Source organism: Lutjanus erythropterus, chromosome 23, assembly GCF_056507025.1.
Source record: "Lutjanus erythropterus isolate fLutEry1 chromosome 23, fLutEry1.hap2, whole genome shotgun sequence".
NCBI classification, from domain to species: domain Eukaryota; kingdom Metazoa; phylum Chordata; class Actinopteri; order Lutjaniformes; family Lutjanidae; genus Lutjanus; species Lutjanus erythropterus.
Window position 1 is genome coordinate 4,599,698 of NC_139339.1, and position 25,939 is coordinate 4,625,636.

The 25,939-nt window shown below is 39.6% G+C and overlaps 1 protein-coding gene across 1 annotated transcript; it reads left to right on the forward strand.

The window, feature by feature from the left end:
- On the forward strand, positions 1 to 25,034 carry LOC146305463 (tenascin-X-like). The gene is made up of 32 exons (XM_084713114.1): positions 1 to 75; positions 1,340 to 1,463; positions 5,118 to 5,288; positions 6,863 to 6,962; positions 7,362 to 7,600; positions 7,911 to 8,168; positions 8,604 to 8,858; positions 9,745 to 10,002; positions 10,223 to 10,477; positions 10,956 to 11,213; positions 11,451 to 11,705; positions 12,179 to 12,433; positions 12,671 to 12,928; positions 13,328 to 13,585; positions 13,792 to 14,049; positions 14,307 to 14,564; positions 15,328 to 15,582; positions 15,700 to 15,957; positions 16,210 to 16,464; positions 17,022 to 17,279; positions 17,526 to 17,780; positions 18,109 to 18,366; positions 18,613 to 18,867; positions 19,669 to 19,926; positions 20,260 to 20,517; positions 20,875 to 21,132; positions 21,448 to 21,705; positions 22,060 to 22,317; positions 22,593 to 22,850; positions 23,234 to 23,491; positions 23,686 to 23,946; positions 24,979 to 25,034. The coding sequence occupies exons 1-32, from the start codon at positions 1 to 3 to the stop codon at positions 25,032 to 25,034; spliced, it is 7,452 nt and encodes a 2,483-aa protein (XP_084569240.1).
- Positions 25,035 to 25,939: the final 905 nt, after the last annotated feature.

Consider the following 25,939-nt stretch of genomic DNA (forward strand, 5'->3'; position numbering starts at 1 on the left):
ATGAAGAGGTGCCTGATATCCGATTCAGCCAGCATGAGAATCATGATTGAGGAAATGGTCTTAGAAGACCTAGACGTACCTACAGCCTGTGTAATTCCCCGTTAACAGGGCTGATACACACAATCTCACTTACTCAAAAGAGCTGAAAAAGACTTTCAGGTGCTTCAAAAAATATTTCTTGAGCTGTCAGAAAGCCGGTCCAGAGGTAATGTCTCTAAAAAATAAACTGCTGTACTAAAAGAATTTTTTATTTATTTATTTTTTAAGTATTTATATATTTATTTTGGGCACAGATGGTGGTATGAAAATTGTTGTACATAATTTGATCATTGGTTTTAAAATAAAGAGTTTGATCATAAAACTGGCATTATGTGTAATTTATTCTGACTGAAATAAGTTACTAATACTCAAATAAATTAAGGTAACAATTTGCATGGACTTTTCTGAGTAGACTGAAAGTAAAATAAGTTAGAATAACTGAAAAGAAGTGATTTGACCACTTAATAGCAGCAGTTGGTCCAACTTAATTAACCTTGTGGAGGACAAACCAAGTCAAGTTGGTTGTACTAAACTGATTGAGTTGGTCTAACTATAAAAGTCTTGTGGGATTTACTCAAATCATAGCTGTTTTGGAATTACTTGAAGAGATCCATGCAAGTTATTACCTTAATTTTTTTAAGTTGAGCCAGGGTATTAATTTTTAGAGTGTAGTTTGTGTGTTCACTTGTGCTCTATACTGAAGAGAAGTCAAACCAGACATGCAGGCAACTGTTCGCTCACGGCATGTCTCAACTTAGGAGCACAAATGCAGGTCATACATGTATACAGGCAAGCATGTTATGTATATAAGTCCGTGAACTTTCAAGATGTCCCTGAGAAGAATGTGGTATAACTGGTTACTTCGCAGATGTGAAAGTATGTAACAGGAGCAAGATGTGATGACAAGATGTCTGTACATGCCTGAAAAACCATCTCGAAACAAACCAGAATAACTGGCCATGATTTGATGTCTTTAATATTTTACTTTACAGTGGCTTGGGAAGTTGCTTTGTCTTTATTGTCAGAAAAAAAAATGTCTTCAAGCAACAGAGCTAGTAGCATGTAGCTACTACTAAGTTTTTCTGTGTAGCATGTTTTGTTAGTGTTCTAATGAACCATTAGTATACTTATCTTGAAAGATTAAAATGTCTCTATGGTCTGCATTTATACAGAGATCGTTCAGGACTCAACAATGAGGCTTGCCTGCCGGGGCAAGAAAAATAACATGTCGGAAAAAGAATTGGACTATTTTGAAAAGTGCATCATTTCATTGTCAAAGTCCTCTGTGTGTTTGTCTCAGCTGCAGAAGGACTCGGCCTACAAGAAGCATAAGTTGAGCAGCCTTGCCCACAACACAAACATGGTGAATCCAGAACAGATGGAGGAAGTGGAAACGCTCTGTTCACAGACAGTTCTTCAGTCAGGTAATTAAACCCCCTCAGCGTCCTTAAGCACGGCAGTGAATTCTCTGCAGCTTTGGAGGAATCCTGTGGCTGAACCTGACCTCTGACCTCCCTCCTCTCGTTGGCAGTGCTGCTACCTAAAGGGGACGGATGTGCCACTCAGAACGCGTTGTGTCATTTACAGTGAAGAGACTGAATCTTATTTGTTTTATTTTGGGTTTATTTACCTCTCATGCAGTGATCTTTATAGATATACTGATACTGAAGAAAACACAAAAACATGAGTCTCCATCAAATTTGAAGATGTACAGGACAGTAACAGTTTCCAAAAAATATTATCATTGAACAGTGAAAATATAATAATGTGTTGCTGATAACATGATCAGGAATCATAGATGTACTGTATAACTTAATACATTTGTCGATAGTAAAGTGTGTTTTAGTTCATAACCTCAGCACAGAGCATAAAGATGACATGTCCAGGAAGAAAATGTTTCTCAGGTGGCGTGTGATCAAAAATATTTAACAGGAAGCGGGAAACAACATATGTTAGATAACGTACTAGATTGAAAGACTGAAAAAATCAGCTGATATACAAAAAGAAACTGAATCAAATCAGTCAAGATGAGACAGAGGAGGCCTTCAAACTGAGCGACTTTTCAATGCGATAATAATAATTATAGTTACGTTCAGTTTGACACATCAGAAGGTACAAAAATCATTTTGGTCTTTGTTGAAGGGCTACAGGTGTAAGAGGGAGGCAGGGGAAATCCCACGGCACGTGTGGCGCTGCTTCCTCTAAGAGTCGAGAGGGAGATGAATAGCAGGTTAATCATTACTCCAAGTAGTTCCAACTAGGGGTGGGAATCTTTGGGCACCTGCCGATTCGATTACGATTCAGGGGCTACGATTCGATTATAAAACGATTATTGATGCATCTTTATGTATATTGATGCACTTTTTCACAAACACATTTCTTTTTGTCTCACGGAATAAGCATTCGTCACTTGCAATTTTTAAAAACAGCGCATTTGTAATAAGAATTCATTTCGATTATATTTTATTAAACTATTGGAAATATGTGCAAACTGGAAAGTACCAACAGTAGCCACTAGTAGCCGCAGCAACAGCAGCCTGCCGTCTCCCCGACTCCTCCGTCGGGTGGAATCGAGTTACGGCTTCTCATGTTTGTTGTGTTGCCAAAGTATTTTATTTTAGCTTGACACAACTTACATATAACGTGGCTGTTGTCCAGTTCGCTTCCGCCGTCGACATTGTAGAAGCCGAAGTGTTTCCACACGGCTGCTTTTAAATTAGAAGGAGCTGTTCGGACCTCATGGCGAGGTGGCTGCCGGTCGGGCATGTTTGTTTTCCGCTGTGCGCGTGTCGCTCCAGGTGCGCGTCCCAAAGTGTCCCGGCGATGACGCGTACCGCGCTTCTTAGTTCCACATTATTTAGAAGCTTCTGTATCACTGTAATTAACAGATTTAAATAATCGAAATTTGGACGTTTGTGAATCGATTCAGATTCGTCCACGTCCGAATCGCGATGCATCTAAGAATCGGAAATTTCCCCCACCCCTAGTTCCAACAATATGAAAAGACTGACGGAATTATTCTAAACTGAGTTACTGTGAAAGTAGCATGACATTTGCAAAAGGAAAACATTGCACTAAAGTAAGTGTTACTTTTATTTAATTTTGGTGAAGATGATGGTGTAACAACTGTGGTTGTAATGATCCATCGCATGGCTAATAACTGTATTACCCTTACCTTACCTTTTGCTACCTTTTAGTCTTATTAATTTATAATGTTAAGTATTATGTTTGCTGTTTAATAGCTTATTTTTCTTTATATTCATGTTATATTATATATTAGAATCATAAATGAATCCTGTTTTTATCCTGTGAAGCACTATGTAAATAAATGTTTTTATTATTATTGTTAAATAGAAAGCATGAATTATGTGCATCATGCTTAAAAAAATGTGATGGGTGAAAACTTAAATGTAGTGAAGCGATATTCTTCCACTAAAACATGCTTCGTAACACGAAACAATCGAAAGTGCAGTAAAAGTTAACCGGTGACATTAGTGAGTGTTGATGCAAAGTGGCACTTTTACTCATGAGAGCCAGTTATTGTTGATGACACAAAAGACGCGGTTCTGTTCTGCGTAGCGTGACACAAAGGAGAAGAAGCAGGCAGCGTTAAACAGGTTCAGAGTCTGACAAGGTCTGCATACCTTTCCGATCAGTGCCTTTTAAAGAGAAAAACACGAAGGCACCAAATTGTCAGGTTAAGCCTTTACTTCCTGATTCCTGCACGAAGGTCGTTTTGTCACTGTCTTCTTTTTTTTTTTTTGTCTTTTTTAAAGTCTAACTACACCCACAACTAAAGACTGACAGGCTTATGTGCTGATCATCTGAGGACCAATAACCATCACAGTACTTTGTACTCAGCTGCTGTACAATCAGCTCGCAGTAAAGCATCTCCAGTTAAGGTCTGTCCTGTATTTTTAATGGGAAACAGGTTACACAGATAATGGTAAGTAAAATAAATTACTGTGCTATATTTTTCAGGGAAACCTGTGTCTATATTATGACACATATCCACATGGATTTATTGCAAAAAATTAATGGAACTGGTTTACACATTTAAGAAGAAATTTATTTTCATTTTTCAAAGGTGTGACTCATGGATTATAGGCTGATCATCTTTGTGCTCACAGGTCAGTGCTTCTTGTTTGATTATCCTAAATTTTTGTCCTTTTCAAATACTAGTTTTTGTTTGTTTGTTTTTTAACTTAAAGATTAAAGCTTATCGAAAGACGAAAAGAAGAAGAGTCTGAGTTGGGTCAAAAATATAAAACAAGAAAAAGTTGCCATAAAATCTTGAGTTTTCTCAACTTTCTATGATTTGTTCTTTGGTAATTACTTTTTGAATGTCTTTTTATTCACAGTTTATATGCTTTTTGTAGTGTAAGTGGACTTTTGATGAGTTATAAATATGGTACAGTGGTAAAGAAGCTCAGTGTATAATACAATAGAAAGAGAACAGGGTGTGTGCTGTATGACTCAGGCAGTTCTGAACACTGCAAATGTAACTATAGACTCAGTCGAACATATTTCTTACTGTTTATTCACTCCTGTTTTTTCCTCCTGGGGTCCAGAGCCTCAGTCGCTAATGTTTTCTGCTCAGGTCGTTGAACCGGTTCCTTTTTTTTTTTTAAATCATCAGTGGTTGACAGTCATCACTGATCTACTGAGACAGACTGAAACTTGATCTGGCTCGAGATGCGGTGGTGAAATTGTTAAGGCATCAGTCACTAAACGCAGCACGGCTGTTTGGTTCAGGGTCATTGTAAGTGTAAGCCAGTCGATGAAATAGCAGGGATTCTTTTTTTAGCAGTAACTACAAATAAATAAGAGACTTAGTATGAATTAATTATAAGGGCTTTTTAGTGTAAAAACAGTATACAAAAACATCTGAATTCCTTACAAAGGGCTGTTTGCTGTCTAAAAACTCATCAAGAAGTTTTGTAAAACCCCACAGTAATGTTGTTGAATCCAACTGATGCATAGTGCTTCCTCATATTCATAAAAGAAAATAGTCTACATAGTTTATAAGAAAGTAATTTATAAGAAAGTAATTCACTGAAAACTATGCTTTGTTTCAGGAGCACTGGCCAGTGTTGCCTCTGCCCAAACTCGTAAGTACTTCTTTGAAGCTTCACCACGGAACTGGACTGAAGCTCAGAGCTTCTGCAGGCAGGTCTACTCTGACCTGGCCACCATAGAGAGCACAGCTGACGTCAACGCCGTTCTCAGCACCACATCAAACTACTCAGGCAAGTCCTTAATATACACATAACACATATGTACTGTATATAAATTGGCACACCCCCAGTTTGGAGAAGCGGCAGGAGTACCAGCACAGAAGCTAAGCAATGAAATGCCTTGGACAGAGTCAGCCACCTTAAGCCCATTATAAGGCTTAATAAGGCCTCCGAGGGTGTAATTTCAGTTATATGCTCAACTATAAAACCTCACCAACTCCTCTCAAGGCACTGAAGGAGAAGGACCTGGAGGGAGAATTTGATAACAAGACTTGAAACTCCGCACTCGTCCTCTTTTAGTGCAAGGCACTGTTTTATACAGTTTAATGTAGTTCACTGCATTCATCAGTCTAAGGCAGCCATTCCCAAACTTAGGAATGCCACGGCCCAATCTGAAATCTGAAAATCTTCTGCAACCCAAACCTTTAATCACAACTCTGATCAACACACAACAGTGATCGTACCAATGATAGGATACAAGATAGGTTCCAGTGTTAATGAGACGGGTCACCAAATACTGATAAATAAAGTATTACGTGTAGTTTAAATCCTATTGCTTTGTTTTATTGGTTCTGATTACTTTTTAGGTAATTAAAAACTTATAAAATTTAAACTTATTTATTTTTCATGACCAGTGGAATCATTAGTCAAAGGCTAAACTGACTAACCCTACCCTGTCAGATTTCTGAGGGTCTGTTTTAAGATGTTTTTCAGAGATCTTTGGATTGGATTTTCAACCTTGCCCCCTTACACCTATTTTTGGGATGTTACCGGTGGGCTCTTTTGGCTAAATGGGTCAGGTTGCTCATCTGGAAACTTATCTTTCTGACCTCTTACAGTCTCTGGGTCAGAGACTTATTGTGCTGCCTGGATTTGAGAAACATCATTTCAGCTCTGTGGAAAATATTTGTATTAATATATTTTGGGGTTTGTAAAGAATAGAAATGTTGTGTATTTACTTGCTCTGAAGATTGCTATGTGTTCTCTTCTTGATTAAGTTAAATGATGGAAACCAAAAAATATAATAAAAACTAAAATCAGTATCAGTTTAGGTGGTTTAGGTATATATTTAACATCTTTTTGAACAGGCAAAGCTTGGATAGGTCTCCGTGATGATTTGCTAAACAGCTGGCGATGGTCCCTGAATGACAGCAGTTTCTACGGTGACGGGGAGACGGAGTTTAGAAACTGGTATACTGGACAGCCCAACAATCTTGGAGGACAACAGTACTGTGTGGAGCTTTTTACTGGGAGTCCATACTTTGGTACCTGGGGAGACAGTGACTGCAACCAAACACGACCCTTTGTGTGCTACAATGGTGAGTTTTCTTATAGCGTAATAATCTTGTGTCTAGCATTTCCAGAAGCTTCTTGCCACTTAATGTAAAGTAATTGCAAATCATTGCATTCTGCTTTTAAACGACACCTCAAGTTTATTGAAAATAGGGGTTGTTTTTCTTATGTGCAGGTAACATTTAGGTATCTATACTTTATTTTACTGATTCTCCTGCATACACTGAAATGAATGTCGTCTACAAGTCAGTCCTGACACTGTTTACAACTTCTCCTCATCCATATATTTCCAGGTACAGTAAATGGCACAGCATCCTTTGTAAAGGTCAATATAAACCTCAACTGGACCAATGCTCAAAAATTCTGCAGGGAGAATTATGTTGATCTTGTCAGGTACAGCACTAAACTTAAGTTTTTAACTGTTTTGTTCATCAGATCGGACATGCTACTGATTTATTTTGTCCTTTCTGTCCTTTTCCCCATTTCTACCCATGTCTGTTCATTTATTACTATGTTTTAATTCTTTTTCCTGTAAGTTCTGTATTTTTCATCTGTAGTTTTAGGACTCTAAGAAACGTGGAGTCTTGATTAGAAGTAGCATTAGTAGTAGAAGTAGCAGGAGCATGCCTTAACTGCTTAATGGCTACGTCATCCATGTGGTTGAACACATTACCAAATCCTTAAATGATCACGTAAGGCATCATATTGCCAAATGATCACGAAAAATGTATTGTAGTGTACACTCTTTTATGCTCAATCTTCAATGTGTATATGCTACTATTTCTCCCTCAGTATTCGAAATCTGACAGAAAACAACATCATCACGAGCCTGGCAGGTTCGGACTTTGTGTGGATCGGTCTATACCGGGAAAAAGTGTGGTCAGATGGAAGCACCTCTCTGTTTCGACACTGGAGCCCCGGTCAGCCAAACTCTGGTGGAGACGAGTGTGTCGCCACGTCGTTCAGTGACTCAGGACTGTGGTCAGATGATAACTGCAACCTCAGCTTCCCATTCATCTGTTACACAGCAAGTAATGCATCTTATTTCTGTTCTCGTATTTTATAGAGACAGATTCATCGTTGGTTTAAGACAGTTTACAATAGCTTACTGTGGCACAAATGGCTGAAAGTATAATGGGCATGTGATTGTCAGAAAGGGACCAAGCCTCCACAGGTCAGGGCTGTTTTGCAGCACGAGGGGGACCTACACAATATTACAACAGGAGGTTTTAATGTTGTGGCCGATCGGTCTATGTCTCACATCAAGCAGCTGATGAGTTATAACACAATTAGTGCCACTTGATGCAATTTCTGTCCTATAAATTGTCTTCTTTGTCTCAGTTCCACCCGTTGTAGAAAACTTCGGATCAACAGCACAAGACGAGACCAGCATCACTCTGCAGTGGAATAAAGCGGGCATGACTGACAGCTTCGTTTTTGAGTTTAATGGTACAGAGACCAACATCATGGCACCAAATGGAACTGGACCAGTGACTCGCACAGTCTCGTCTCTCACTGCTGGAACTAAATACACATTCACTGTCTTTTCTGTGTTTAAGAACGTCAGAAACAGTGGAATAAACGTTACTGCGGCCACTGGTAAGCTATTGGTCCGAAGTGAGGCAACTTCATTATATGTTGCTGCACAACAGCACAGCTTAAAGTAGAAAGAGGTTCTATTATAATACTGACAGCTCAGAAAATGTTACAGAGCTTTGTTTCTCAAACTTTTTACACTATGAACCACCTCACAAAACCACTTTGTTCAGTTTTGTACCATACTGTGCACTGGGAGGTGTTTTAAATTTTCATTTAAAAAATATTTGTCTGGCATTTCTCTGTATACCACCAGAGTGAACTTGTGTACTACCAGTGGTACACAAATCACAGTTTGAGAATCTAGGTCATAGAGAGTGCAGAGAAAAATAGGAAGAAAACACAAGCTACTGTTTAAAGTGAGCCAAAATAAATGTAGTTATTTTTCTGGACATAACGTCTCTCATCAAATCTCACACTGTTCCTTTTCTTTCTCAGCTCCTCAAAACATAAACAGCTTCGGAGTAACAGAAGGTGAGACCAGCATCACTCTGCTGTGGAATAAAGTCAGCAACACTGTCAGCTACGTTCTCCAGTTTAATGGGACAGAGATCAACATCCCTGCACCAGGTGGAGCTGGACCAGTAACTCACACAGTCTCATCTCTCACTCCTGGAACTAGATACTCATTCACTCTCTTCTCTGTGTTTGAGAACGTCAGAAGCAGTGGAGTAAACATTACTGCAGTTACTGGTGAGATATGTCACTTTTCTGTGTGTTGTATCTGCTGAGTGAGTCATCATTTGCTTGTAGGACAACTAAGATTTTACTTTGCGAGGCAGCTGGATTTGTGAGATCATGGGATCAAACCACCATTATTTATTGTCAAGTTCACCTCCATTGTTAAATAAAAGGCCCTCTCTTGCACCCTGTGGTGGTGCAGATGGCATTGTTATCTTACACCAGGCAGTTTGGTCTGGTCTGTGCAGACACGGATGCGAGGTCTAAAATTGAAAGCAAAACCGCTTGTGCCTTAGACCGTCTAAAACCTGTTTGTGGTGCAGTAGGTCTGCCTGCACAAGATAGCAATCAGCAGGTCTGTGAGCTTCTGTCAGAGCCTGATGCTGGTTGGAGATACCCGTTGGATGTGTGTGGAATTTTGTGCACAGGTTATCACCACCCCTCAGCCGGCGGAGCTGCATATTAGTGTTGATGATGATAATGGATTATAAAATACAGCACGATTTCAAGTTGCTTCAGTAAGCAGTCACATCTTTGCATGACATTTATGGTTCATGTCTTGTATTAGCTTTGGTGTTAATGTACTATTTACAAATCAAACCTGGTTTGGTGACGTCCTGTCGCCTCCATATTTTATTACCTTCTCAAACCAGGAGATCTGTCTCCTTGCTTAAAAATCCTTTCATGCTGCCACCGCTTGCACTCCTAGCAACCTACATCTTAAAGTTGATGAGAGATGTCTTTTTGATTGGCTTATTGCATGTTCAGCCTAAAACACGGCGATAAAATTGTCTGTCTGTATTAAAATTACTTTTAATGTGGGGGTGTGAAATGGATCATTTTGACAGCCAGGGAGAGTGACTTGATAAAATCAGTGTCTGCTCTTCTTGTGTTTCAGCTCCTCAAAACACAGACAGCTTCATATCAGCAGGACAAGATGAGACCAGCATCACTCTGCAGTGGAATAAAGTCGACAACAACGTCAACTTTGTTCTCCAGTTTAATGGTACAGAGATCAACATCACTGCACCAACTGGAACTGGACCAGTAACTCACACAGTCTCATCTCTCACTGCTGGAACTAAATACACATTCACTCTCTTCTCTGTGATTGAGACCATCAGAAGCAGTGGAGTAAATATTACTGCAGTCACTGGTGAGATATTTAATTTTTCTATGCAAAACTAAACTTCTAACTAACTAACTAAACTTCTCTTACTAAAGAATTGTTTTTGTTTTGTCACTTACAGACTGCAATAGGTTGTGATCTTGTGGAGCTGCAAAATCGACTGTGTTTAAGGGCCAGACGAAACACTGACACTTTTACTGACAATCCTGTTTTAATTCATTTTCTTACTGCTCTATTTGTGTTTCAGCTCCTTCAAACACAAACAGCTTCATATCAGCAGGACAAGATGAGACCAGTATCACTCTGCAGTGGAATAAAGTCAACAACTTTAGCTTTGTTCTCCAGTTTAATGGGACAGAGATCAACATTGCTGCACCAACTGGAGCTGGACCAGTAACTCACACAGTCTCGTCTCTCACTGCTGGAACTAAATACTCATTCACTCTCTTCTCTGTGTTTGAGAACGTCAGAAGCAGTGGAGTGAATATTACTGCAGTCACTGGTGAGATATTTAATTTTTCTATGCAGTTTATCTGCAGAGCGACTTGCCATCAGCTTTTCACTGCACCAATGAAAAACAGATGATGACAAACTAAGACTGCAGGGTATAATATTCACTACATGAATTCACTACTTTACATCATGGTTAAGTTACTTCTCATAAGCAATGTTTTGGCGAAGACGATACAGTTTTTACTCCTAGAATGATTATTCTTTAAAACTCTTCTCATGATTTACTGTTGAGTATGTCTCTGTTGTCAAATTAAGTGAGGTGGCTGTGAGTAGAAAATGGGACAGTTGGATAAAGAAAGAATATTCTTACTAAAGAATTGTTTTTGTTTTGTCACTTACAGACTGCAATAGGTTGTGATCTTGTGGAGCTGCAAAATGGACTGTGTTTAAGAGCCAGAGGGAACACTGACACTTTTACTGACAATCCTGTTTTAATTCATTTTCTTACTGCTCTATTTGTGTTTCAGCTCCTTCAAACACAAACCGCTTCATATCAGCAGGACAAGATGAGACCAGCATCACTCTGCAGTGGAATAAAGTCAACAACAACGTCAACTTTGTTCTCCAGTTTAATGGTACAGAGATCAACATCACTGCACCAAATGGAACTGGACCAGTAACTCACACAGTCTCATCTCTCACTGCTGGAACTAAATACTCATTCACTCTCTTCTCTGTGTTTGAGAACGTCAGAAGCAGTGGAGTAAACATTACTGCAGTCACCGGTAAGATAGAGAGAGTACATCACTTTATATTAGTATGCTCACAAATAATGTGTGATGTGTTTAAGTCCTGCAAAAACTGTGACACATTGATTCACAGTTCTTTGAGCGTAAACACCTGCTGCAGGTTTTGTCCCTCATAGTCAACATTACTTCTAATGTGGGGATGTGAAATGGATCATTTTGACAGCCAAGGAGAGTGACTTGATAAAATCAGTGTCTGCTCTTCTTGTGTTTCAGCTCCTCAAAACACAGACAGCTTCATATCAGCAGGACAAGATGAGACCAGCATCACTCTGCAGTGGAATAAAGTCGACAACTTCAGCTTTGTTCTCCAGTTTAATGGTACAGAGATCAACATCGCTGCACCAAATGGAGCTGGACCAGTAACTCACACAGTCTCATCTCTCACTGCTGGAACTAAATACTCATTCACTCTCTTCTCTGTGTTTGAGAACGTCAGAAGCAGTGGAGTAAACATTACTGCAGTCACCGGTAAGATATTTAATTTTTCTATGCAGTTTATCTGCAGAGCGACTTGCCATCAGCTTTTCACTGCACCAATGAAAAACAGATGATGACAAACTAAGACTGCAGGGTATAATATTCACTACATGAATTCACTACTTTACATCATGGTTAAGTTACTTAACGTGAGCAATATTTTGGCAAAGACAATACAAATTTTCCTCTAAGAATGATTATTCTTTAAAACTCTTCTGACACTGTGGCTCATGATTTATTGTTGAGTACATCTCTGTTGTCAAATTAAGTGTGATGGCTGTGAGTAGAAAAAGGGACAATTGGATAAAGAAAGAATATTCTTAGTAAAGAATTGTTTTTGTTATTTTGTCGCTCAGACTGCAATACGTTGTGATCTTGTGGAGCTAAGAGCCAGAGGGAACACTGACACTTTTACTGACAATCCTGTTTTAATTCATTTTCTTACTGCTCTATTTGTGTTTCAGCTCCTTCAAACACAAACAGCTTCATATCAGCAGGACAAGATGAGACCAGCATCACACTGCAGTGGAATAAAATCAACAACTTCAGCTTTGTTCTCCAGTTTAATGGTACAGAGATCAACATTGCTGCACCAAATGGAGCTGGACCAGTAACTCACACAGTCTCATCTCTCACTGCTGGAACTAAATACTCGTTCACTCTCTTCTCTGTGTTTGAGAACGTCAGAAGCAGTGGAGTAAACATTACTGCAGTAACCGGTAAGATAGAGAGAGTACATCACTTTATATTAGTATGCTCACAAATAATGTGTGATGTGTTTAAGTCCTGCAAAAACTGTGACACATTGATTCACAATTCTTTGAGCGTAAACACCTGCTGCAGGTTTTGTCCCTCATAGTCAACATTACTTTTAATGTGGGGATGTGAAATGGATCATTTTGACAGCCAGGGAGAGTGACTTGATAAAATCAGTGTCTGCTCTTCTTGTGTTTCAGCTCCTCAGAACACAGACAGCTTCATATCAACAGGACAAGATGAGACCAGCATCACTCTGCAGTGGAATAAAGTCGACAACAACGTCAACTTTGTTCTCCAGTTTAATGGTACAGAGATCAACATCACTGCACCAACTGGAACTGGACCAGTAACTCACACAGTCTCATCTCTCACTGTTGGAACTAAATACTCATTCACTCTCTTCTCTGTGTTTGAGAATGTCAGAAGCAGTGGAGTAAACATTACTGCAGTCACCGGTAAGATAATTGACCACATTAAAGTGTATTGAGCCAAGCAAAACTCTGTTGTCTCATGAGATGGAGAAAAGCAGTTGAAAAGACTTTGCAAAATGTGGATGAAAGCGAGGGTTAATCATTGTCAGATTGCAGCAGAGAGAAAAACTTAATACATTTCAGTCAGTGGCAGTGATATTACATCAATGACAGCAAAATGTCCAGTGGAATAGGCAGAGCTTTGGGTAGTATGTGTCTAACTGCTGCTTAGTGAGATCTGCCAATGAGCAGCTGATGTGGGTGACTTTAGTGACTTCATATTATATAGAGTGATGCAAAAGTGATCCATATAAACACCTGAGAGCAGCATCTTTAACGACACCCTCTTCACAAAATCTTTATACTGCCCTCTTTTTCTCTCAGCTCCTCCAAACACAGACCGCTTCATATCAGCAGGACAAGATGAGACCAGCATCACTCTGCAGTGGAACAACGTGAACAACAAAGATGCTTTTATCCTCCAGTTTAACGGTACAGAGATCAACATCGCCGCACCAAATGGAACTGGATCAATAACCCACACAGTCTCATCTCTCACTGCTGAAGCTAGATACTCATTCACTCTCTTCTCTGTGTTTGAGAATGTCAGAAGCAGTGGAGTAAACATTACTGCAGCCACTGGTGAGATATTTAACTTTGTTAGTCTTATGAAGCAAGCATAACACTGTTATTTTATATTAGCAATGTGCAAAAGACAACACACTAGATGATAAAATGTATAGAAAACCGGTACAGGCATGTACATAGATAGCTCTTTTCACTATAATCAAGACCATTTTGCAGACCGTTCCTCTTTAAAATTCACCACTTCTCTTTTTCTGTCTCAGCTCCCTCAAACGCAGGAAACTTCATGTCAACAGGACAAGATGAGACCAGCATCACTCTGCAGTGGAATAAAGTCAGCAACAGCGTCAGCTTCGTTCTCCAGTTTAATGGTACAGAGATCAACATTGCTGCACCAGTTGGGAGTGGACCAGTAACTTACACAGTCTCGTCTCTCACTGCTGGAACTAAATACTCATTCACTCTCTTCTCGGTGTTTGAGAACGTCAGAAGCAGTGGAGTAAACATTACTGCAGTCACTGGTAAGATATGTCACTTTGACATCATACTACACAACAACTGGCCAGTCACTGCCACTCAGCAGCAAAGATTTTACAAGCTTTTGCTTTTTGTTTCCTCCTCTTATTCTTCTTTCACCTTGGGGGCTGCAATAGTAAAGAAAGAGCAAAAAATGAATCTAGCAAGGATGTAAGTAGTTAGTTCTTTTGAAGGGAGTCAAGACTATTCCACCGACCTTCCTTTCTTGATAAAACTGATCAATTTTCTTTTTCATTCTCAGCTCCTGCAAACAGAGAAGGCTTCAGGTCAACAGGACAAGATGAGACCAGCATCACTCTACAGTGGAATAAAGTCAGCAACAACGTCAGCTTCGTTCTTGAGTTTAATGGCACAGAGATCAACATCCCTGCACCAACTGGAGCTGGACCAGTAACTCACACGGTCTCATCTCTCACTGCTGGAACTAAATACACATTCACTCTCTTCTCTGTGTTTGAGAACGTCAGAAGCAGTGGAGTAAACATTACTGCAGTCACTGGTGAGATAATTAACTGACTTGCACTATGCAGAGTTAGTAGCAGCAAATTCAAAAGTGAAAGACAGAGCGGCTTAAACAGTCCAAAGGAACGACTTAAGGAATATCTGTCACAAATGTTTCACAGCTGGACACAGAGCAGACTTCCAGGCGTGCATAAGTTTAAAAGAATCCTTTTATTCTTTCTCTTTTACCCTGTTAATACAGAAACACAAGCACATTGGAGAAACGTGGCTGCATTCTGCAGGCTACGGAAAGAAAAACACACTGATAATATTCTGCATATTCACACAGCTCATATTTTAGCAGGATACAGCTGGTTATTTTACGGATTATGAGATGAAGCACAATATACTTTTACTTTCACTTTGACTCGCAAAATTCTGACATGAATGTCATATTGGTATTACTGATAGCCCTTCACTTGTACACAGTCAAACAGCGAGTATATCTCTGGCTTAACATGGCGACATGCTGCAGACCATGAATACAGAATGACACACGTATCCCCTTGTGTCCTACCTAAAGGACCTCCAGGCTGCCCCGAGTGCCTGTGTGAACTAACCACAAATTAGCCTCCTAAAGCTTTACAGTTTCTATTACCAGTAAAAATATATCAGCTTATGAATGAACAACATAATAAACCACAATAATAAAGTAATATATGAGATATGTAGGGTGTATAGTGTCCAGTAATATTCCAACATCACTGTTGGCGCCACACAAACTTTCCTGCTTTAAAGCAACATCACTTTTTGTTTCTCAGCTCCTCGAAACACAGACATCTTCAGACCAGCAGGACAAGATGAGACCAGCATCACTCTGCAGTGGAATAAAGTCAACAACGTCAGTTTTATTCTCCAGTTTAACGGCACAGAGATCAACATCATTGCACCGGATGGAGATGTACCAGTAACTTACACAGTCTCATCTCTCACTGCTGAAACTAAATACTCATTCACTCTCTTCTCTGTGTTTGAGAGTGTCAGAAGCAGTGGAGTAAACATTACTGCAGTCACAGGTGAGATATGTTTTACCTACAGGAGGAGTGGGCAAACCAACCACTGGCTTTTGCTCAAGTTTTATTCTATTTTTGAGTGACTTCATGAAATCATTGTCTGCTCTTCTTGTGTTTCAGCTCCTCAAAACACAGACAGCTTCATATCAGCAGGGCGTGATGAGACCAGCATCACTCTGCAGTGGAATAAAGTCGCCAACGACGTCAGCTATGTTCTCGAGTTTAACGGCACAGAGATCAACATCGCTGCACCAAATGGAACTGGACCAGTAACTCACACAGTCTCGTCTCTCACTGCTGGAACTAAATACACATTCACTCTCTCCTCTGTGTTTGAGAACATCAGAAGCAGTGGATTTGTCATTTTTGCAGCTACTGGTAAGGCCACTTTATTACTGTGCAATATAGCCAGTGTGCTAATTACCAGTTAACAATAAGGTGCTCCCCCTACCTGGAGTTTTAAAGTCTGAAGCAGTCTCAATAATATATAGTAACCTATGATGACACATGTTTTCTCATTTTATCCTTCATATTTAGCATTCCTGCTAATGTGAGGATGCAAAATGGATCATTTTACAGGCAGGGGAAGTGATTTGATAAAATCATTAACTGTTCTTTTTCTTTGCATAGCTCCTGAAAACACAGACAGCTTCATATCAACAGGACAAGATGAGACCAGCATCACTCTGCAGTGGAATAAAGTCGACAACGTGAGCTACGTTCTCCAGTTTAATGGGACGGAGATCAACATCGCTGCACCAAATGGCGCTGGACCAGTAACTCACACAGTCTCATCTCTCACTGCTGGAACTAAATACTCATTCACTCTCTTCTCTGTGTTTGAGAACGTCAGAAGCAGTGGAGTAAACATTACTGCAGTCACTGGTAAGATATGTCACTTTTTGCTATGCGCTGTACCTGCAGGGTAGTCTTGGGTGGTACTTTTTCATACTATTATACCTTTCTGAAACTTTTCTGTGGTACTATGGTGACATTTGCATAAAACAGCTCAGCTTAGCTCTCGGGGAAACAACACACACTCATTAGCTGTGCTTTGTTCTGTAAAGCTGCAGCCATACAGACATTATTCACTGACAAACCCAAGCATCGCTGTTATATACAGCCAGACCGACGACTTTACATTCACTCTCTGCCACCATAGAGAGTAATTGATCTGCCACTCGTCCTCTCTCTGGCACTCGTGAGTTGCACGCTACTCTGACCTGTTTGTTTGCTCAGCTGTTCTACTTTGTCCACTAATGGAGAGACTGACATCTAGTGGTGCATGCTGTGTACTGCACTAAATCATCTAAATACATTGTTTCCTCAGTTTATTAAAAAGAGGATCTTTTGTTTTTCTGAGTAATGCAAAGAATTGTTTGACTTAGGACACTTAAACTGACGGTGGATTTTTGATTTTTGCTGCTCCGATTCTGTTTCAGCTCCACCAAACACAGACAGCTTCACATCAACAGGACAAGATGAGACCAGCATCACTCTGCAGTGGAATAAAGTCAACAACGATGTCAACTTTATTCTCCAGTTTAATGGCACAGAGATCATCATCGCTGCACCAAATGGAACTGGACCAGTAACTCACACAGTCTCATCTCTCACTGCTGGAACTAAATACTCATTCACTCTCTTCTCTGTGTTTGAGAACGTCAGAAGCAGTGGATTTGTCATTTTTGCAGCTACTGGTAAGGCCACTTTATTACTGTGCAATATAGCCAGTGTGCTAATCACCAGTTAACAATAAGGTGGTCCCCCTACCTGGAGCTTTAAAGTCTGAAGCAGTCTCAATAATATTTAGTAACCTATGATGACAGGTGTTTTCTCATTTTGGCCTTCATATTTAGCATTCCTGCTAATGTGAGGATGCAAAATGGATCATTTTACAGGCAGGGGAAGTGATTTGATAAAATCTGTTCTTTTTCTTTGCGCAGCTCCTGAAAACACAGACAGCTTCATATCAACAGGGCAAGATGAGACCAGCATCACTCTGCAGTGGAATAAAGTCAACAACGTGAGCTACGTTCTCCAGTTTAATGGTACAGAGATCAACATCCCTGCACCAAATGGAGCTGGATCAATAATTCACACAGTCTCATCTCTCGGTGCTGGAACTAAATACACATTCACTCTCTTCTCTGTGTTTGAGAGCATCAGAAGCAGTGGAGAAAACATTACTGCAGTCACTGGTGAGATATATCACTTTTATATACAGCCAGACCAACGACTTTACATTCACTCTCTGCCACCATAGAGAGTAATCGATCTGCCACTTGTCTTCTCTGTGGCACTCATGAGTTTCACGCTACTCTACTTTGTCCACTAATGGAGAGAATGACCTCTAGTGGCTTGTGCTGTGCACTGCAGTAAATCATCTAAATACAGCGTCTCCTCAGTTTATTAAAAAGAGGATAATTTGTTTTTCTGAGTAATGCAAAGAATTGTTTGACTTGTTCTGGATAGGACACTTAAACTGACGGTGCATTTTTGATTTTTGCTGCTCCGATTCTGTTTCAGCTCCACCAAACACAGACAGCTCCACATCAACAGGACAAGATGAGACCAGCATCACTCTGCAGTGGAATAAAGTGAACAACGACGTCAGCTTTATTCTCCAGTTTAATGGCACAGAGATCATCATCGCTGCACCAAATGGAACTGGACCAGTAACTCACACAGTCTCATCTCTCACTGCTGGAACTAAATACTCATTCACTCTCTTCTCTGTGTTTGAGAACGTCAGAAGCAGTGGATTTGTCATTTTTGCAGCTACTGGTAAGGCCACTTTATTACTGTGCAATATAGCCAGTGTGCTAATCACCAGTTAACAATAAGGTGGTCCCCCTACCTGGAGCTTTAAAGTCTGAAGCAGTCTCAATAATATATAGTAACCTATGATGACAGGTGTTTTCTCATTTTGGCCTTCATATTTAGCATTCCTGCTAATGTGAGGATGCAAAATGGATCATTTTACAGGCAGGGGAAGTGATTTGATAAAATCTGTTCTTTTTCTTTGCGCAGCTCCTGAAAACACAGACAGCTTCATATCAACAGGACAAGATGAGACCAGCATCACTCTGCAGTGGAATAAAGTCAACAACGTGAGCTACGTTCTCCAGTTTAATGGTACAGAGATCATAATCCCTGCACCAACTGGAGCTGGATCAATAACTCACACAGTCTCGTCTCTCACTGCTGGAACTAGATACTCATTCACACTCTTCTCTGTGTTTGAGAGTGTCAGAAGCAGTGGAGTAAACATTACTGCAGTCACTGGTAAGATATGTTTTACCTACAGGAGGAGTGGGCAAACCAACCACTGGCTCTAGACATCGTGTTATATTTTTAAGTACTGTATAAAATGTGAAAGTCGGATTCATAAAGAATTATTTTAATTCAAACACCTGTTTCATAGCTTGTCCCTAATAGTCCTGGCATGTGGGGATGCAAAATGGATCATTTTTAATAGTCAAAGGAGAGGATTTATAAAAATTTTGAATTTTTGTGTTTCAGCTCCACCAAACACAGGCAGCTTCATATCAGCAGGGCGAGATGAGACCAGCATCACTCTGCAGTGGAATAAAGTAAACAACGATGTCAACTTTATTCTCCAGTTTAATGGTACAGAGATCAACATCACTGCACCAACTGGAACTGGACCAGTAACTCACACAGTCTCGTCTCTCACTGCTGGAACTAAATACTCATTCACTCTCTTCTCTGTGTTTGAGAACGTCAGAAGCAGTGGAGTAAACATTATTGCAGTCACTGGTAAGAAATGTTGCACTACAGCTGTGTTGCATTCACTAAGATGCTGAAATTTTTTCTTTATCAGAAAAGATCAAATTTGAGTTTTCATTTTGAGTACAGTTCTCTGTCCTTCTTTCTCTCAAATACTGTGCGACTTTTTAAACCCTGTATAAAATCTGAAAACCAGGAGTCACTAACAAAATTCTTTTTCGCATTTTATCCTGAACGGTTGGCATTGTTTTTAATGCAGGGCTGCAAAATGGATCATTTTAACAGCCATGGGAAGCAAGTTCATGAAATCACCATCTGCTCTTTTCCTTTTCTCAGCTCCTCCAAATGCAGAAAGTGTCACATCGACGGGACAAAATGACAACAGCATCACTCTGCGGTGGAATAAAGTCGACAACAACGTCAGCTTTGTTCTGCGGTTTAATGACAGAGAGATCAACATCACTGTTCCGGATCAGAATGGATCAATAACTCACACAGTCTCATCTCTTGCTGCTGGAACTAAATACACATTCACTCTCTTCTCTGTGTTTGAGAACGTCAGAAGCAGTGGAGTAAACATTACTGCAGTCACTGGTGAGATATGTCACCTCATTGTTATGCAGTACAGCAGCTCTGCACTGCTGTAAAATATGATTGTATTTGATAGATATAATATTCAGTCATTGAATCACCTGCGTTTAAATTTAACTTAAAGCTGTATTTGTTAAGACAGTGAAATGTTTTGTTCACCCAGGTTTCTCACTGTATTTATGAGGACATCACTCTTCTCTAGTGTGTGATCTCTTTAAGTGTGGCGTTCAACATTAATACCTGTATCACATTTTATCCATAACATGTGGGGATGCAAAATGCCTCATCTAAACAGCCAGGCAAATTATTTTATCTTTTTTTTTATTATTATTTCAGCTCCTCTAGACCCAGGAAGTTTCAGATCTGTAGGGCGAGATGAGACCAGCATCACTCTGCAGTGGAACAACGTGAACAACAAAGATGTTTTTGTTCTCCAGTTTAACGGTTCAGAACTCATCATCGCTGCATCAAATGGAAATGCATCAATAACTCACACGGTCTCATCTCTCACTGCTGGAACTAAATACTCATTCACTCTCTTCTCTGTGTTTGAGAACGTCAGAAGCAGTGGAGTAAACATTACTGCAGTCACTGGTGAGATATTTAACTTTGTCAGTGTCTTATGAAGCAAGCATAACACTTGTTTTATAATAATGGTGTGCAAAAGACAACATACTAGAAAATAAAAGATACGTTCAGACGTGTGTGTTAGAGTTAATTCCATGGCGGTCTAATGGTTCATAGATTAGTTTGCAGTGATGTTGTAGCCAGTCAATACCAGTTAGCTGTTAGCATCTATAACTGCAAGAATCAAAGGCAAACAGTTGTGCCGTGATAAACAAGAAGAAACAACAGATGGATGTAAATAGAAAGATCTTTTCAATGGAATCCAGACTATTTGCAGATTGTTCCTTCTTGGAAAAATTTATCACTTCTATTTTTCTGTCTCAGCTCCTCCAAACGCTGAAAGCTTCATATCAACAGTACAAGATGAGACCAGCATCACTCTGCAGTGGAATAAAGTCGACAACGACGTCAGCTTTGTTCTCCAGTTTAATGGTACAGAGATCAACATCACTGCACCAACTGGATCTGGACCAGTAACTCACACAGTCTCATCTCTCACTGCTGGAACTAAATACTCATTCGCTCTCTTCTCTGTGTTTGAGAACGTCAGAAGCAGTGGAGTAAACATTATTGCAGTAACTGGTAAGATATTTTTGACTTCATCAGCTTCTTATGAAGCAAGTACAACACTGTTGTTTTGTATTAGGAGTGAGCATAAGACAACATGCTAGATAATAAAATATATATTAAGACATGGATTAGTTAGCTGTTAGCATCCATAACTGCAAAATGCAAAAGCAGGCAGTAACCAGCAGCAGTGATATTTATCATAATAGTAAAGAACAAGCAACAGATGAATGGAGCAGGCATGTAAATATATATAGTTCTGTTCAATGAAATCAAGACTATTCTGCAGATCATCCTTTCTTGATCAAATGGATCTCTTTTCTTTCTCAGCTCCTGCAAACAGAGAAGGCTTCAGGTCAGCAGGACAAGATGAGACCAGCATCACTCTACAGTGGAATAAAGTCAACAACAACGTCAGCTTTATTCTCCAGTTTAATGGTACAGAGATCAACATCCCTGCACCAACTGGAGCTGGACCAGTAACTTACACAGTCTCATCTCTCACTGCTGGAACTAAATACTCATTCACTCTCTTCTCTGTGTTTGAGAACGTCAGAAGCAGTGGAGTAAACATTACTGCAGTCACTGGTAAGATATGTCACTTAATTCCTGTGTAGTGTAGTCACTCACTGAATCGTCTCCATCTGCATTTACCTTCATGTTATATTTTCTAGAACAGTAACAGCTTTCACTCAACCAGGAACATCAAAATTAAGTTCTTTAATTTGCAGTCCTCTTTTTATTTTTGACCACATCTCTGCACATGTCTGTGTGTCTCACTTAAATATTTTGTGATCTGTTTAAGGCCTGTATTAAATGTAAAACTATTTCACGTTTTACCCCGAACAGTCAACATTACTTTTAATGCAGGACTGCAAAATGGATCATTTTAACAGGCAGGAGCAGTGAGTTCATAATCATCTGCTCTTTTCCTTTTCTCAGCGCCTCCAAATGCAGAAAGCGTCAGATCGACGGGACAAAATGACAACAGCATCACTCTGCAGTGGAATAAAGTCAACAACGATGTCAACTTCGTTCTCCAGTTTAATGGTACAGAGATCAACATCGCTGCACCAACTGGAACTGGACCAGTAACTCACACAGTCTCATCTCTCACTGCCGGAACCAAATACTCATTCACTCTCTTCTCTGTGATTGAGAACATCAGAAGCAGTGGAGTAAACATTACTGCAGTCACTGGTGAGATATTTAATTTTGTCAGTATCTTATAAAGCAACCATAACTGTTGTATTAGAAGTGTGCATAAGAAAGATGTGTTCAGGTATTTTTTATTTAGTTAACTGAATGACAGTCAGATGATTCTTGGATTAGTTGTAGTGATGCGGTAACAACTAGCCAGTCAGTAGCAGTTTTTTTGTTTTTTTAATCTCATCTTGGTGGAAGTTACTGGACAATGCACTTTTACTAACTGGCTGTAACAGATAAAATTTTAAATTTGTGGTTTTCTGTTTCAGCTCCTCCAAACGCAGAACGCGTCATAAGAACAGGTCAAGATGAGACCAGCATCACTCTGCAGTGGATTAAAGTCGACAACAACGTCAGCTTTGTTCTCCAGTTTAATGGGAGAGAGATCAACATCACTGCACCAACTGGAACTGGACCAGTAACTCACACAGTCTCATCTCTCACTGCTGGAACTAAATACTCATTCACTCTCTTCTCTGTGTTTGAGAACATCAGAAGCAGTGGAGTAAACATTACTGCAGTCACTGGTGAGATATTTAAATTTATTACTATCAAGTACAGCAAATTAATCACAACTGTAAAATGAAACTAGAAAATTTCAAACGAAATTTTGAGTGTTGTCTGATGCTCACTGCTGACTAGTATCCCCAGTGGGAGTGAGTTTAAGAGAAGATTTTTAGATGATGTCACAGCTGCTCTCCGCTCCAGCTCTGATGATTTTTATGCAATACACACTTATTATAAAGTCTTAAATGGACTGAAAATTTCCCAAAACATAAACTGTGATTTCATTAAAATTATTGTAGTTATGAACCTGCCATTCCACAGTCTGGTGACCCGTTCAAGTTCAAGTACAGTGAACAAGGGGGTGAGTTCATAAAATCATCGTCTGCTGTTTTCCTTTTCTCAGCTCCTCTAAGTCCAGAAAGTGTCATATTGAAAGGACAAAATGAGAACAACATCGCTCTGCAGTGGAATAAAGTCAACAACGGTGTCAGCTACATTCTCCAGTTTAATGGGAGAGAGATCAACATCCCTGCACCAACTGGAGCTGGACCAGTAACTTACACAGTCTCATCTCTCACTGCTGGAACTAAATACACATTCACTCTCTTCTCTGTGTTTGAGAACGTCAGAAGCAGTGGAGTAAACATTACTGCAGTCACTGGTAAGATCTTCATCACTGTGCCCACATCACCTCACAGCCTTAATAAACTTGAGTGGTTGTGGAAGCCACTGTTTGCAGAGTTGCACTGTGAAGAGTCAGCAGCAGCAAAGCAAATAATGAAAAGCAGAGCAGCTAAAATGAAGGAACAACTTAAAGCAAAATTTCAAACAACCCATCACCTTTTTGTTTCTCAGCTCCTCCAAACACAGACAGCTTCAGAGTAACGGGACAAAATGAGACGAGCATCACTCTGCAGTGGAATAAAGTCAACGACAACGTCAGCTTCGTTCTCCTGTTTAACGGTTCATCAGAGATCAGCATCCCTGCACCGGTCGGGAATGGATCAGTAACTTACACAGTCTCATCTCTCGCTCCTGGAACTTCATACCTATTCTTTCTCTTCTCTGTGTTTGAGAATGTCAGGAGCAGCGGAGTACACATTTTCGCCGGCACCAGTAAGATGTTTTCCTTCATTTACATCTATTTAACACCAGTGTTCTCTTTAACACATGACAGTACACTAGATATAGACCCTTTTACAGTTTGTAAAATAATGAGAAAGCTGCATGTGCATTTTGGCAACAGCAGTACGGCAGACAGCAACAGCTTGTCAGCGGGCCGCTGCAAACACAAGCAGTTTTAATGGCGTCCTCAAACAGCTTGCAGCTGTAGACGCCACCAGTTGCTTGTAATTTTGAACAACTTATAGCGACAGATGAAATATCGATTCTGAAAAATCATATACTCAACAGACATTTTGGTGATTTTGGTGCTAGTAAAATATTTAGTTCAAGTTTTGCAGCTTGATAATTTGTCTGGATGACTGCGGGAGAAATGTGCGTGCAGCTTTTTGATGACATCAGCTGTTATTTTTGTATCCTTGCTGAGAATGTTTCAGTTGAAAAATCAAGCAACTAAAGTTTGAATTACATTACAGTTTTAAAGTGTAAATTAATCCTAACATATTTTTCTTTCTATGTGAACAATCGCCTTCTTGCCCAAACCTTTTCTGACTCTGCGTCCTGCATCAAAAGAGCCTCGTAAGTACATGCATTACTTTCATTACTTTGTCTGAGCCTTCACTTTGAATGGCCTTTTAATAAATGTGTTTTTTAATTTAATGTTTCTTGTATTCATGTAGAATTTAAAACATGATTTAACAAGTGTTTAAAGTAGTATTCTGAACAGAAACCAGTACTTATTTTATTAAGTTTGGATTGATGTTGAATACTTTGTTAAATTAATGCAACACATTATCCATTTATATCAGTATATAAATTAATATTCAGTGTATTTGTATCAACAGATTATGTTGTTGCATTGAACATCAAATTAAAGTCATCGACTCAGCTGTCTGAGTCAGAACTGGAGAATATGGTGCAGGAGGTGAGATTAACTGCTGTTAATTATTATTTTTTTCAATGTCGTAGGTTTGTATTTTTTATGTTCAATTATCTGGCTTTTTTTGGTTTTGTTTTTAAATGTAGGTCCTGAGACTATACGGATTGCCGCAACAGTTCTCCTTCAAGGTAAAGCCTGTTGAGACATGAGACCATTGGAAGAAAGACAAGATAGAAATGGACGAGAATGAATTTGAAATGCAAAAACATTTCCCATTTTGACTTGCTTGAAAAAAAACTGGTGACGGGAATTCATCAGTCTTCATAGATTTTTGAGGATTTTTTTTTTAAATACTGACATTGCAGGCACATCTCAGATCATCATGTTATATACTGTTTTAACATTCGCTGTGTGAAACAATTCAACATACTGTTACCATTTTATACTGTTAGCAAACGATATATAAAACTTCCTCCAATCAAGCTGCTACTTTTGAATGCAGTCCTGTTTCACAGCTGTTTCAAAACTGTCCAGCTGTGAGTAATGCTTCCAGTTCCTTTGTGCTTTGTGTTTTGTCTACTGACTCAAAAAAATTGACTGTATTTTTATGTGAACACTGTTTGTTTTGTGGGTATATTGCATGCTATGCAAGATTTCTCTGACTCACTAACGCCGGCCCCTGTCTTAATTAACTCTCTGGGTTGCTGTAGCATAGACAGTAATTAGTGTACAGCGCGTCCATGACGTCACCCGTTGGTTTCTGAAGAGATAATTTGAAGCTCACAGTCTGGCGGCTCACCGTCACCGTCACCGTCTTGGTGGCGCCTGACTCAGCTAACTCAGGGTTGATCCAAAAAAGGGCAAAGAGTGAAGCAGCTACCATGTGTGGCGTCACCTAGGTATCACTCAGAGCAGGCACCCCCCTTAATTATGCATAACTTTAAGCCTTAATATGATCTAAACGGGTGAATTATGTAAAAATTCACTCCCTGTACAGTTGTGATGGATGGGGAAATTAAGTAAAGAGACCAAAACCATTCTTGTATCAGGCTGTAAACATGTTTTTTTTTTTTCTGCTGTAAATTTGGTTATTTTAGTGTGGAAGTC

Coding starts and splice junctions, on each gene's coding strand:
- LOC146305463 (XM_084713114.1), top strand. CDS start 1: ATGAAGAGGTGCCTGATATCCGATTCAGCCAGCATGAGAATCATGATT. Junction 1,464..5,117: donor ACAGACAGTTCTTCAGTCAG/GTAATTAAACCC, acceptor GCTTTGTTTCAG/GAGCACTGGCCAGTGTTGCC. Junction 20,518..20,874: donor AAACATTACTGCAGTCACTG/GTGAGATATTTA, acceptor TTTCTGTCTCAG/CTCCTCCAAACGCTGAAAGC.